This window comes from Dermacentor albipictus, chromosome 5 (genome assembly GCF_038994185.2).
Source record: "Dermacentor albipictus isolate Rhodes 1998 colony chromosome 5, USDA_Dalb.pri_finalv2, whole genome shotgun sequence".
Taxonomy (NCBI): Eukaryota; Metazoa; Arthropoda; class Arachnida; order Ixodida; family Ixodidae; genus Dermacentor; species Dermacentor albipictus.
In genome coordinates this window covers 65,557,361-65,572,121 of record NC_091825.1, presented here as the reverse complement: position 1 = coordinate 65,572,121, position 14,761 = coordinate 65,557,361, and the positions used below count along the sequence as shown (strand labels likewise).

Sequence of the window (14,761 nt, the reverse complement as noted above, 5' to 3'; positions counted from 1 at the left end):
GCTGCTTGAGAGAGCGCGCACCAGCGCCTTTGCATCGGCAAAGAAAGACCGGCAGCCAACCACCACGAAAGGTGACCAGAGATACAAAGGCAGCTCTTTGTTTTACAACGCAAGCATCGATTTCTGGGTCGCCCGCAATTTAAAGCTATAAAAGAGGCACGACGGGAAGCAACACGAACAAGTCGCTCTCTCGTTTACGCGCACAAGCACCGCCATTTTACTTCAGCACTGATCCTGCCTCAAACGCCGAAAGTGGCGCCGCTAAAACCATGTCCAGTGCGAGAACATCCCTGTTTCGTCCCGCTTCTGTAGAAAAGTTCACCTTTCGTGCGTGAATATCCAGCTGCAGCGCTCTAGCGTTCCCATTTCTTCGTGTATTTGCGTTTGAACAGTGCCTCGCGAAGAAAAAAAAAGAATTATTCGAAAGTGTGCGTTCGCCGTACAGTCCATCCTCCACGATCTATCGTCTTGAGAGCTTCGGTCATATTGACGAGCCAAAACTTCGAAAAGAAACTGCCAGCTGTGATACTTTACAAGTGCCATCTCTGCACTTATACATGTGTACAAAAGTGAAATCTAACTCACAAATTTCAATCGCGTTCGATAAACGCCTTGGGGGTAATGACAATGCAATTCGACGTGCAAGCCGCGGTGAAGTCAGATACTTCTGTTTTGAAGAGCAGCACGCACACGCTGCAAGGCCAGTCCACCTTGGTTTATCGCCCAGGGAAAAGTGTCTATTAAAACTGAGAGCCAAAGCAACTAACACAACATTGCACACAACTTCGACAACGGAAAGTTAAAGACCACATAATAAAAATGTAAACAAACAAAAACTGCTGTCTGGTTTCAGACACATCGTCATCGAAAACAGTTTGGCCCAATTCGACAAGAAGGATATTGCTACGTCATCGGCTATACAAAGTAACCGCACTATACCTCGAAGTAAGAAAAATAAAGATACTGTGGGCCGTATTCTATACAGCAGTCATGTAGCTTCAATAATTGTTTCAAGCGAAGTTTGCCAATACACAAAGAGGCACAAGTGGAGAGTCACACAAAATAAGCTTCAAAACGGCCCCGCATCCGCCATCACTGTCACCACGCCGCGCACTTGGAACGAGGATTCATCGTCCTCCCTGGCGGGCAGTGGAAGGCCTCTCCGAACGCGTCAAAAAGCATCAGCGGTACGTTGCACCAGGATGCTTGGCTGAGACCTCGCCTCGGCTCCATTTCGTCCTCCCGTAACACGCAGCTGGGAAAGCAGAGCGCCAGAAAGAAGAGCTGCTCAGCGCTGTAGTCCTCAAAGCCGCGGTTCCAGTCCGGGTAGCCGGGACTCGTGGACAGCGCATCTAACAGTGGCTTCAATGAGGCCACCGCCACAAGCATGGCATCCGTGTCTCTGCGATCCTCTCCCAACTTCGTGCCGTTAAGGTCGCCGTGCTGAAAGGCCTCCTGAACGCAGCGCACGCTATCGTTCGTAGCGAGTTGATCCAACCTGGACTTGTAAGAACCGTCTTTGCCAGCTGCCCTGAGGGATATTGTTAGCAGCTGGCGGGCTATTAGCGAACCCATGAGGCCATAGTTAACGCTCTCGTATGCCGCGGTCGGAAACACAGACTCCAGCACGTACAGGTTGGGGATTACGACATCGCGAGGAGACAACGCGAACGGCGACGCGTCGTGCTGGTGCCAGACGTCTCCCCACCACAGTGTTCTCTGTGCCGGAGCGCGCATGCTCTGTAGGCGGTTTCCTGGCGCGAAGCCGAACCAAGACGGCGTCACCGACAAGTCGCGGTGAACGCCGTCCCAGAACGTGCGGGGAATGACACTCAGGTTGTTGATGAAGTCTTCACCCAAGTCTGGCAGGTCCACCGTCACCGCGTGAGAGGGCACTTCCGCACCAGCGGCCTCGCCGGTCAGGACGGCTTCGAAGATGAGGACGCTCCTGTTGATCCTCGCGAACGCCTCCGGACGCACGGCACCGTTTGGGAACTCAGGTTGTTGATGAAGTCTTCACCCAAGTCTGGCAGGTCCACCGTCACCGCGTGAGAGGGCACTTCCGCACCAGCGGCCTCGCCGGTCAGGACGGCTTCGAAGATGAGGACGCTCCTGTTGATCCTCGCGAACGCCTCCGGACGCACGGCACCGTTGAGCCAAGCCGCCCGGCGCACAGATTTGCCGACGGCCGACTTGACCGCTTGGAACACTTCGGTGGCCTTCGTGACTCGCTCAATGTCAAGCAGGAGCGGGACGTAAGGTGAAGACAGCAGACGCGGCACCATCTGGTCCACAATCCCGTAGCACAGGTCCGGGTGGCGCCGGCCACGAGCGATTTGATCGCCGTAGATGAGAGTGGCGAGCTGATTGCTGGCGAAACGACCCAAGCCTTGGACCACGCAGAGACCCGCCACGAGAAGGAGGTCCGTCTGCCACGAGTTCGAGCCGAATAGAGCGCCGACTTTTCGCATGTGCATCTTGTTGTAGACTTCGACTGCACTGCGTCCGAGACCACCGGGACTGGCTGGTCTCTCGTGAGCAGCCAGAACCAGTAATGACCAGAAACTAACGGCGTGAGGTCGTCGGCGAAGGTGACGATGTTGTCGTACAGAGTCGCCGTCTCGTTTTCCAGCGACTCGTTGATACTGGTTGCCGTCGAGTCACCGAGAACTTCCCTCTGAAGTTTGTCGAGCTGCTCGCAGGAGACCGACTCGGATTGCTCGTTGCCACGTTCTATCAGGGCGTCGCGTAATTGAGAGATGTACTCGGTGTTGTTCTTGCGCATCTCGCGTTCTTTCAGCAGAAGGCGCGGACCCAGTCCCAGGAAGTCATCGGTGAAGACAAATCGCGCGGACAAGTGTTTCGTACCAGATAACATCGCTGGCCCTGGCGTGGAGAAAAGACGGTAGACGTAGAAGAGCGGGAAATGCCAGTTCACGGAGAGGTCCACAGCCACTTCGACAATGCTGGCGCGTGTGTCCACCTTGGGTCAGGGCAAGCGGCGTCCACGCAGGAATCGTTTGAATTCGCCGATTCCTCGTGTCCTCTCGGCCAGGCAGCTCTTGTAGAGCATGACCGCCTTCTCGTGACTGGCCTGCGACTGCCGCGGCGGCGAAGTCCTGGCGGCGCGTTCGCCCACACGCCTGCGGAAGCCGATGGCCGAGTCTTCGAGCATGGAGCGACCTCCGAAGCTCGGTCGCCAGCGGTCGCACACGTAGCTGTGGAAGTCCTGGCACGGGTCCAGCGAGGCGTTAATGGAGTCAGCCAACGCGGAGACGAACTCGCGGCACTGTGGGGCCCAGCACGGGAAGTGATGGTGCGTGCGATGACTGTGCGGGAACAGCAGCACGACGAGCAGCAGCAGCAGCGAGACCACGAGTACGCAGCAACCGAGGGCACTGCGCGCGCCGGCCGTGCGGCTGTAGACGCTATACACATCCGGGACGTCAGGGAATGCATGCGTGGCCGAGACTGCGGGAGACAATCTTCAATTAGGGGCAACAATGGAAAACTGATAGACCTGGGTCAGTCACGTGTCGGGTAGCTTCAGCTGCGGGGTTATGTATCTCTGTAAGAAACATTCATAAACTCTGTGCCGGCTTCTTAAGTTGGGCGTGAAGCAACTCACGGAAAAAAGAAAGGAGAAGTTAGGAAAGAGCGCTTCATTGATAAGGTTGAAGACCAAGCCACTAAGAGTAGCGACGGGACATCCATTGCAGGAAGCGGCGCGAGCAGGATGTATGGTGAGCAGGCAAGGCAATCTCTGTCGCTTAGTCTTAGCCATTCGTACTGTCTTTAACTTACAATTAGGAGTGTGCTAATAGTTATTTTTGATACCGAATTTAATGGTACCAGCAGCGAATCGAATATCGAATAATTTTCAAGCAGTTTTCGAATAACGAACAGCCGTTATCACAATCTAAAACGACGTTCACACCCTTACCAGTTAGCAAGCTTCTGTCATTACATAGTACGTATAAGAGTTATTTATTATAAGTACAAATGGAGCATTAAGAGCAAACAAGCGGTTTTTTCGCATGTACATGACTTTTAAGAGAGTGCGAATGATCGCTGTATAGCTTGTCAAGTATGGCTATTTAAGTGGCATAGCCTGCTCCACTAAGCAAGTTCTCGTGTTTTAATTGTATACTGTGCCCGTGGGAGTTGAACTTTACCGCAGGTTAGCACCAATTTTATGTTTCATTGGGTGCAGCGGACGTTTCGAAATATTCGAAATGTATTTGGAAAATATTCGCATTGTCGAACAGCGACTATTCGGTTCGAAGACCGAATTGAATCGAATAGTCGCTGTTCGAAGTGCGAATCGAATAGGACACTATTCGATTCGCTATTGAAATGTTTCGAATATTCGCACACCCGTACTTGCAGAAGATTCGTCTATCTCACTTTAATGTAAGCTGCAGCCATTTTTAGATTATTCAGTAGCACTGGTTATGATTGGTCGGCAAGGGCTGAAACAACGAACTCAAGGTGCCGTTTATAACTAGGGTTGGAAGTTTTGGCACTGGCAACCGAGGCACTGTACCGTTAGCACTGTACACACTGGCGTGTGTACAGTGCTAACGTAATTATTTACAACATGTCTATTGAGTTTCTTTTATATTGTGTTGCGTCACTGTCGCTGCCCCCTTGCGAATATCGAGGCCAATCAAGGACCGCCGACCTCTCTTTTTAACGCCATTATTATGCCTAGGATAGTGTGTCTACTGTATGCATGCCTAGATAAGTGTATCTAGCCGTTTTCCACGGCCTCTTCAATGAAAAAGACGACACTTCTAACATTCCGCTTAGCGGAATCGAGCCCTTGTCGCACGGTTTAATCAGCCTAGCAGTCACACGCTTTAGCACACTGCGCCACGAATGCATTAGGCGCGTACCGCATTTCAATGAACCTTTTTCACGTCATACTTTGATGACTGGGTATGTGCCATGTGCCGCTATTCATAAAAAAGTAGCGCACAGGATATATAGCATCACGGAGTACGCGCGGATTTCGCAGTGGCGTAGGTATAGTTGGAACAACGTACCCGGAGGGAAGCATTACCTGGTCAGCAGACGAGATAAGCAAGATAGGTTTTGGAGTATACGCGGAATAAAAACTAGGAAGACATCGATTAGTCTCGGATTCATTACAATCCTATATGTATCTACCATATTTCGATATGGAGATTATTAAGGAACAGAGAAATGATCGACAAGAGATACGCAAAATGCAAGGCCGCTTTACAAGTAGTTACTATGTCCCACTATCTCAAGCAGGCAAGGTCACTTCAGCCACTCCGGTTCGAAAGAAATGCCCATAAATCATCATCACCATAATCGTCACCGAAGTGCGAGAACGGAGTTTCCAGAGTACTACACGCCTCACACGTGACGCTTTTCTCGGCGTCCGCACGCACAGCCACTCCAAGCGTCTCAGTAGCCACGCGCGGGCTTCGCGGCGGCGCCACCAGATGGCACAGCGCGTGCAAAGGAAAAAAAACGACAGGTGAGCCCAGCTGCAGTACGCGCTTGATACACGGCACATTTCGGCGGCGGCAGTTACGGTGCGTCGCTGCACTGCTTGCTTGCTTGCTAATCGCATTCACGTCCATGTTAAACGAGGGATGGGTTCTACAGATTGGCGACAGCGCCCTCAAGCGGCGTCGTAGCGTAGCCCGCGCCTGGTGTGCGTACGATTCCGCCGAGAACCGTGTGAATTTAGCATGGTCTTATTTTTTTTTGGCCACTGAAAATTGGCACACTAGCAGTGACACATACTGCAGTTACTAAAATTGGAGTCAGAGAGGTTTGTTGAAAAGAGGCAGAGATCCATATGGTGGCATTGTACCCAGAGGCTCAAGTTGGTGTCAAATACGTTCATTGATGAAGGAGGCAGACCAAGCGCCACATACCAAGTACTTCAAGTTGACATCAAAGAAGTTCACTGAACAGCGGCAGCTACCCAGTGACCCCCATCGGCGTCAAAGAGGTTCAATGAAGAGCGCCACACACCCAGTGTCGCGTACTCGGTGACCAAGTGGGTCCGACGACTGGGGATAGCAATAGGGGCTTGTTGGTACGGCATATCTTATTTTGCTATAGCGCAAGCTTGACAAGGCCAACAGAAGGCACATCTGACACACACAGCGCTGTGTGTGTCAGATGTGCCTTCTGTTGTTTATGTCAAGCTTGCGCTATAACAAAATAAGAAATGCCGACGATTGGTTTCTGGCCCTGTTCCGTCAGCACAGCCGCCCAATGCACAACCAATCAGACCAATGTTTCTTAAACTACTCCAGTATGTGGCGCGTTTTAGTAGTACCAAATCTGCCGCGACATCGCTCCCCCGCCACTATAAGTACGCCTTCTGAGAATTTATTTTTTTACTCACGCTCATACACTCATAATTTAATTAAAAGAAATAATAACAGCTGCGGTGCTCTTATTTAACAAGTATTTAGTTAATCATGCGTTTTATTATGAACTGTGTCTTTCCTTTCCTGATACAACCATATCTGCTGAACCCCAATTAAACAATTTCGGTGAGACGAAAGTGGCTGTGGCTTCGAAGCCGTGTTCGGTGAGCTTTATTTTGTGGCAACAGAAGGTTTAGATATCGGCTTGTCTTGCCGTTTCGCCAAAAATATTGTGGCCATTCTAAACTAATATTACACTGCAGAATGATTTCAGGGGCGATATCCGCGCGTGCGTGTGCGCACGCGGGCCGCGTGTGTGTGCGCGTGTGTGTGCCGCCCCTGACATGATTCTTAGAGTGCAGCGCGTTATTATTTCAGCCATATATATATATATATATATATATATATATATGTATATATATATATATATATATATAGCAACGAGAAAAAAGGGTTAACCGAGGGGCCCAATTTTCATTAGTCGTATCACAAGAAGCCAACAAACACTGACACCAAGGACAACGTTGGGGAAATTACTTGTGCTTAATAAATGGAATAAGGAAACGATAAATAATGGGAATTAAAGTGGATGAAAAAACAAAACCACGCAAGTTGTTATATATATTGACACGTGTATTTGTATTTATCGGGCGGCCGGGTTTCGCCGCCTAACGGATCTTGTCGCGCAGCGCGGGACGCGCTTGCATGTATCCGAGGTTTCTGGAGGGTTGTCGATGCTTCTGTCCGCGGTCTGTTGTCGCCGAGCCTTGTGTTGTCTGGTTTATTCGCCTGGCGCGGGTGGTGTGGAGCTTTGTGGAGGGCGCGCGGGTCCCGGCGGTTGGTCTGGAACATTCGACGACTCTGTATGGGGGCCGACGCGCTTGGCCCGCTGATCGGATTTGCGGCGGTCGCCGACTGTGTTCGCCGCTGTCGTTGTGCTTTAAGTGTAGCCTGTTTTGTGGGCACAGGTTCGCCCAATAAAACCTAGTTTTGTCTTTCACAGTACTGCCACTGTGTCATTTAACGTCACTACCACGTGACAATATATATATATATATATATATATATATATATATATATATATATATATATATATATATATATATATATATATATATATATATATATATATATATATATATGCCATGCATTCCTGTTACTTTCTTAACAAAACGTCGTTTTATGCATTGAAGCACAATAGTAACTGCCACTCGTAAGTACTTCCCAGAAAGACCGGGAAGTACTATATCGAAACTGATGTCATTCTGAGAATTTATTTCAAAATCCGCCTTGCAAGCTCCACTGCTAGAATTTGTGCATTGCAATATGGCCCATAAATTAATTAGCTAAAAGCTTATTCAGTGAATTTCTGCTTTTTAGTCGATTATGCATTTCAATTTCTTGTGCGCCTGCCACTTCGGGTAGACCACCTCATGAGCTAGAATGGCACTATCTACCACAGGCAACCTTTAAAAAATGTGGAAGTGTTCAGTCAAACATCCGGTATATCGCGGGTGTCCCAGCTAACTTTAGCCAGAGTTTAAAAATATGCCGATGCACTCCAAGACGGTGCGACCAAATGCATGTTGCTGACTACTGTATGTAGTAAGCCACACTATTTTTTGTATTCTGCTTAATTCCGTAATTGTAATTTCTTCTATTCTGCTTAATTCCGTAATTGGAATTAAGCAGAATACAAGCAGCATCTGCAGTAAGTGGAAAAAATCTAATACTTAGTAGATAGAAAGTTAGCTGTTTAATCGGACGTTTTGCAAACCGCTCTACAACTTTCTAATTGGAATTTTTCGCCTAACTTCGTTGCTTCAGAAGTTGGTTAGTTAATCTTGACTATTATGCAATTAAGCGGAATACAATACTAGTGCGACTTACTACATACAATAGTCAGCAACATGAATTTGGTCGCGTCGTATTAGGGTGCATCGGCATATTGTTAATGTTTGGCTAAAGTTGGCTGGGACACACTGTATATGGCATACAACGGATCGGCCGCCTACTAACAGAGACATTTCGGGAAGTTGCTTCCTGAGTGGCACATCTCCAGCACTGCTCAATCAATACCCTCCGACAAACACCCTTATAAAATGCTTCGGAGGGCAACTTTGCACGTGTGTTACCAAGGGCTATCTATCTATCTATCTATCTATCTATCTATCTATCTATCTATCTATCTATCTATCTATCTATCTATCTATCTATCTATCTATCTATCTATCCATCCATCCATCCATCCATCCATCCATCCATCCATCCATCCATCCATCCATCCATCCATCTATCTATCTATCTATCTATCTATCTATCTATCTATCTATCTATCTATCTATCTATCTATCTATCTATCTATCTATCTATCCATCCATCCATCCATCCATCCATCCATCTATCTATCTATCCATCCATCCATCTATCCATCCATCGATCTATCTATCTATCTATCTACTATCTATCTATCTATCTATCTATCTATCTATCCATCTATCTATCTATCTATCTATCTATCTATCTATCTATCTATCTATCTATCTATTTAATACTACGAATCGCAAAGTTCCAAGCAGAAGGGCACCCAACGGATTTCAGGAACCCACATAATTGGAATAAGGCGAAAAATTGAGACTTTGGAAGGACTTCACACAACAAATTCGATAAGGTTCGATTTTGTTAGAGCTAAATTTACAAGCTTATGTGGATGTACAAAAATACACCTAAATGGCGAAGCTAAGCAAGGAAGATGTGTGGCAGGAATTCCAGTCTACTGCAGGTCTATTCGAAGCAGCGGACAATACTTGCATAAAAAATTGAGATGCAAAATCAACTAATTAATAAGCATTCACTAATTATGTTTTTAATTAATTATATAATGGCCCACATTGCAATTTACAAATACTAGCCGTGGACTTGGAACGAATTTTCAAGATGACACCAGTTTGGAGATATAAATTCCCGAACATTGCCGAGAAATGCATTGGCGTTCCAGTTACTTTGTTAACAAACCGTCGTTTCATTCACTGAAGCACGCAAGTAACTGGAATGCCAGTGCATTTCTACGCTAAGTTCGGCAATTTATATCTCGAAACTGGTGTCGTCCTGAGAATTCGTTTCAAGTGGATCCGCATTGCAAAGTCCACTGCTAGAATTTGTAAATTGCGATATGGGTCATAAGATAATTAGCTGAATAAATAATTAGTGAATCCTTCTTAGTCGATTTTGCATGTCAATTTTCTGTGCAAGTAGTGTCCGCCGCTTCGAGTAGACCGGTTCATATACTCGAATTGAGTCATCTACCGTAGGCAACCTTCAAATAATTTTGAAAGTTCGCTGAAACACTCTTTATATATATATAATAATATTTGGTGTTTTACGTGCCAAAACCACTTTCTGATTATGAGGCACGCCGTAGTGGAGGACTCCGGAAATTTAGACCACCTGGGGTTCTTTAACGTGCACCTAAATCTAAGTACACGGGTGTTTTCGCATTTCGCCCCCATCGAAATGCGGCCGCCGTGGCCGGGATTCGATCCCGCGACCTCGTGCTCAGCAGCCCAACACCATAGCCACTGAGCAACCACGGCGGGTTCTTTATACTATATATATATATATATTACTATATATATATATATATATATATATATATATATATATATATATATATGTATATATATATATATATATATATATATATATATATATATATATATATATATATATATATATATATATTGTGGGAATTTATAAGCTATATTCTGTCATCTGTACACGATCATCATCATATGGGGTTCATATGGGGTTCTTCTTCATCATCGCTTGTGGGGCTGGTTCTCGTGTGTGCTCCGTGCTGTGGGCGTGGTCGGTTCGCCTAATCTTTTGACGCGGAATAAACGCCGTGATTACTGCTGCGTCACAAGTGGTGGAGTGTGCTCTTCGGTCCCCCGTCCTCTGACTCCCCTCTCAACCTCCTGGAGCTTCGATCGGGTCGCCGATTGTGCCAGCTGTCCGCCAGCATGTCGCAGGACGAGCCAACAGGCACTTCTACTTCCACCATCTCGGCCTCGGCTACCCCAGCCTCTCCGTATTGGGTTGTCAGTGGGCACCAGTGCGATCCGCATCTGTTTGCTGGACTTCGCGGCGAAGACGTCGAGGATTGGCTGGACGACTATGACCGAGTGAGTTCGGCTAACCGTTGGGACGATGCGTCCAAGCTACGTCACGTCGCCTTTTATCTGACAGGAGTAGCGAAGACTTGGTTTTTCAACCATGAGGTTGATTTCACGAACTGGGGCGCTTTCAAACAGCAGCTCCGCCAAATCTTCGGCACACCGGCTGTTCGTTCCGCCCTCGCAAAAAAAGACGCTCGACACTCGCAAGCAACAGCCCGGTGAATCTTATACGTCGTACATCGAGGATGTGCTTGCTCTTTGTCGACGCGTGAACACGGCCATGACCGAATCAGACAGGGTTCGCCACATCCTCAAAGGCATCGGAGCTATTGCTTTCAATGCTTTAGCCATCCAGAACCCCGCTACCGTCACTGATATCGTCGCTACTTGCCAGCGCCTTGACGAACTCGAATCAGTACGGTTGCAGCCAGACACCACTACAAACACTACCACCGACGACCCTGCGTTAAGAGCGATGATACGCGCAATAATTCGAGAAGAGCTCCAGTATCTTGGCTTAGCCGCGAGACCTATGCCTTCTCCTGCCTCCGATACCAATCTGCGAGACGTCATCAAGGAGGAATTGGCATCCATGGCTGGTGCAGCGTACACGGACCCTCTAACCCCTAGGGCCCCCATCAACGTACGCACAAGTAGCCGCAGCTACTCCAGTCATCGTCCCACCGATGCCTCCAAAACCAACACCGGCTCACATCGCTTCCATGACTACCAGCGCACCTACCCAAACCAGCTATCCGCCGTGGCGTCCTCCTCGTCCCATCTGCTACTACTGCGGCTACCGTGGCCACATAGCGCGTTTTCGCCGCAAGCGCCAGCAAGACGAGCGTCGCGGATATGATGTCTACGAACGGGATGACTTTTCGCCCGGAGCTACTTTCCATCGTCTAGGGAGCTTCCATGACCAACGCCGTCCTTATGGTCCACCGCGCGGACGCTCTCCATCGCCTACTGTAGCATCCGAGACGGCTTACCGTCCTGCGAGACGCCGCTCGCCGTCACCCCTTCGCCGCTCTACGTCCCCACTGAGACCTGCTTCTCAATTTGCCGAGCGTCGTCCGGAAAACTGAATTATGCAGCTTTTGGAGGAAAAGCTGCATCGAACGACAGGACAGAAATTCCTCCATCGCGTCCGTACAATGTGATATTGGTTGTTTTGGAAGGCGTACAAGTAGAAGCTTTAATAGACACTGGTGCTAGTGTTTCAGTCATTCACCGTGATTTGTGTTCGCGACTTCGGAAAGTTATGACCCCCTATGATGGACCTACGCTACTCGCTGCTCAGGGGGCCTCCATTCGACCTATCGCCTGGTGCACAGCTCGTATTTCCATCGATGGACTTCTACATCACGTACAATTTGCAGTGCTAAGTTCGTGTGCCCAGCAGCTCATATTGGGATGGGATTTTCTTTCTACGGCCTCCGCCTCCATCTGCTGTGGACAACGCGTTCTCCACATGACCGACACGACCTATTCACTTCATGCAGATGCCGCACCCCTTCACTTCCTTGCTGCAGAAGATACCGCGTTACCTCCTCGCCATCAAAGCATCGTTACTATCACGTCTGGTGTGATTGACTGCGGCGACGTGCTCGTATTGCCATCTACACGCTGTCTTGCAAGAGGGATAGCTTTTGCATCAGGGCTGGTTAGGATTGATCATGGCTCTGCACTTCTCTACGCTACAAACCCGACATCCGAAAAGATTCTCATCCCTAAAGGCACTACATTGGCTTGCGCCACTGACTCGGAGTCTATATCTGTTGTTTCCTTTAAACCAGCTTCTTCTGAAGGTCCTTGTACCGGACGGGCCGCATCTCCTTCAGCCCTTGCAGCTACCATCAGTTCCGACCTGACACCTTCGCAGTCACAACAATTGCTTGCTTTGCTCCAAAAACATGAAGCTTCCTTTGACGCGCATTCAACTTCGTTGGGAAAGACTACGATTACGACGCATCGGATAGAGACAGATGGTACATCCATCGTGCGCCGTAGACCATATCGCGTATTGCTAGCCGAGAGGAAAGTCATTGACGAGAACGTCACCGACATGCTCCAACGAAACATAATACGCCCCTCTGCTAGCCCTTGGTCTTCCCCCGTTGTTTTGGTTCGGAAAAAAGACGGCTCTGTTCGATTTTGTGTAGACTACCGAGCACTTAACAAGATTACGCGCAAGGATGTATACCCTATGCCGCGAATAGACGATGCCTTGGATTCCCTGCAGGGTGCCGAGTACTTCTCCAGCATTGATCTGCGTTCCGGCTACTGGCAGATACCTATGCATGAGGACGATAAGGAGAAAACAGCGTTTTCAACACCAGATGGGCTGTACGAGTTTAATGTCATGCCATTCGGCCTCTGCAATGCGCCCGCAACGTTCGAGCGCATGATTGACACCGTTCTTCGTGGCCTAAAGTGGAAGACTTGCCTGTGCTATCTGGACGATATTGTTGTTTTCTCGTCAACCTTCTCTCAGCACCTGCAACGTCTGGATGAAGTTCTCACGTGCCTTGCCAACGCTGGACTTCAGCTAAACACCAAGAAATGCCATTTTGCCAGCAAGACGATCAAAGTTCTAGGTCACATTGTGAGCAAAGATGGCATTCGTCCTGATCCTGACAAGGTTTCCGCAGTTCAGAACTTCCCTCGTCCCGAAAAGACCAAAGATTTGCGTAGTTTCTTAGGCCTCGCTTCCTATTTTCGGCGATTCATACGGGGCTTCGCCTCAATAGCGTCACCTCTGCACAAATTACTGGGTTCTAATGTTCCCTTTGTGTGGTCTCCCGAATGTGAATCTGCGTTCACCCATCTGAAGCGCGCTCTCACATCTGAACCGGTCCTACGCCATTTTGATGAAGCTGCTCCTACCCTCCTGCATACGGATGCTAGTGGTCACGGAATTGGTGGCATTCTCCTACAGCGAGACGACACTTTAGGTGAGAGGGTCGTCGCATACGCAAGTCGCGTTCTGACAAACGCCGAAAAGAATTACACCATCACGGAGCAGGAATGTCTAGCTATCATTTGGTCTGTGCAGAAGTTTCGACCTTATCTTCACGGCCGCCACTTTACGATCGTTACAGACCATCATGCATTATGCTGGCTTTCGACGCTGAAGAACTTGTCTGGACGACTTGGTCGGTGGATTCTTCGTTTGCAAGAATACGACTTTACCATTACCTACAAGTGCGGGAAAAAACACCAAGATGCAGACGCGCTTTCTCGCTGTCCGCTTCCTACGACACCATGCAATGGAGCTCCAACTACCATCCGTGACAAGCTTTCGCTCGATCCCTCCTCAGATGCTTTCTTGTTGGCCACTGTCGACGAGATGCCTCCACACGACAACAAATCCTTCCAATTTCATCAACTTGCCGACTCTTACTGTCGGCGCATCATAGACCACCTTCAAGGAGCTTCGCGCCCGCCTAACGCCCGCCTTCGTCGGCAGCTGACGCAATTTAAGATTGAAAACCGCGTCCTATACCGTCATGTCTATCACCCTGACGGTCAACGCTGGGTTCCTGTCCTGCCACGCTCTCTACGTGCTCATGTCCTGCAGGCTTCTCACGACGACATGACTGCTGTTCACCTTGGTTTCCAGAAAACCTATGACCGCATCAAAGGGCGCTTCTACTGGCCTGGATTGTCCGCCAGTGTAGCGAGGTATGTCGCTTCCTGCGCTCTATGTCAGCGTCGAAAGCTCCCTACATCAGCTCCAAGCGGACAACTGCAACCGGTTCCTTGTCCGTCGCAACCATTTGAGGTCGTTGGAGTTGACCTATATGGCCCTCTTCCTGTGACTCTCACCGGTAAACGATGGATTGTGACAGCCGTTGATCACTTGACACGCTACGCCGAAACAACTTGTGTGAGTTCTGCCTCGGCCTCTGAAGTTGCTGCATTCATACTTCAATCCTTAATACTGCGTCATGGTGCTCCTCGCGTCCTCCTGAGCGACCGTGGAAAAGCATTCCTCTCGCAACTACTAGACGAAGTACTCAGAGCCTCCGGAACCACCCACAAGACTACCTCCAGTTACCATCCGCAAACCAACGGCCTCACAGAGCGATTTCATCGCACGCTGTCTGACATGTTAGCCATGTACATTGACCCGGATCACAGAAACTGGGACGCAATTTT

The 14,761-nt window shown here is 48.8% G+C and overlaps 1 protein-coding gene across 1 annotated transcript in view; it reads right to left on the bottom strand.

The window, feature by feature from the left end:
• Positions 1-700: 700 nt before the first annotated feature.
• Positions 701-14,761, bottom strand: part of LOC135912368 (uncharacterized) — a 28,456-nt gene continuing 14,395 nt past the window's right edge. The window contains exon 2 of the mRNA XM_065444821.2: positions 701-3,471. Coding sequence (XP_065300893.1) covers positions 1,920-2,477 — 558 coding nt within the window. The 5' untranslated portion in view covers positions 2,478-3,471 and the 3' untranslated portion in view covers positions 701-1,919. The remainder of the gene's footprint in view (positions 3,472-14,761) is intronic.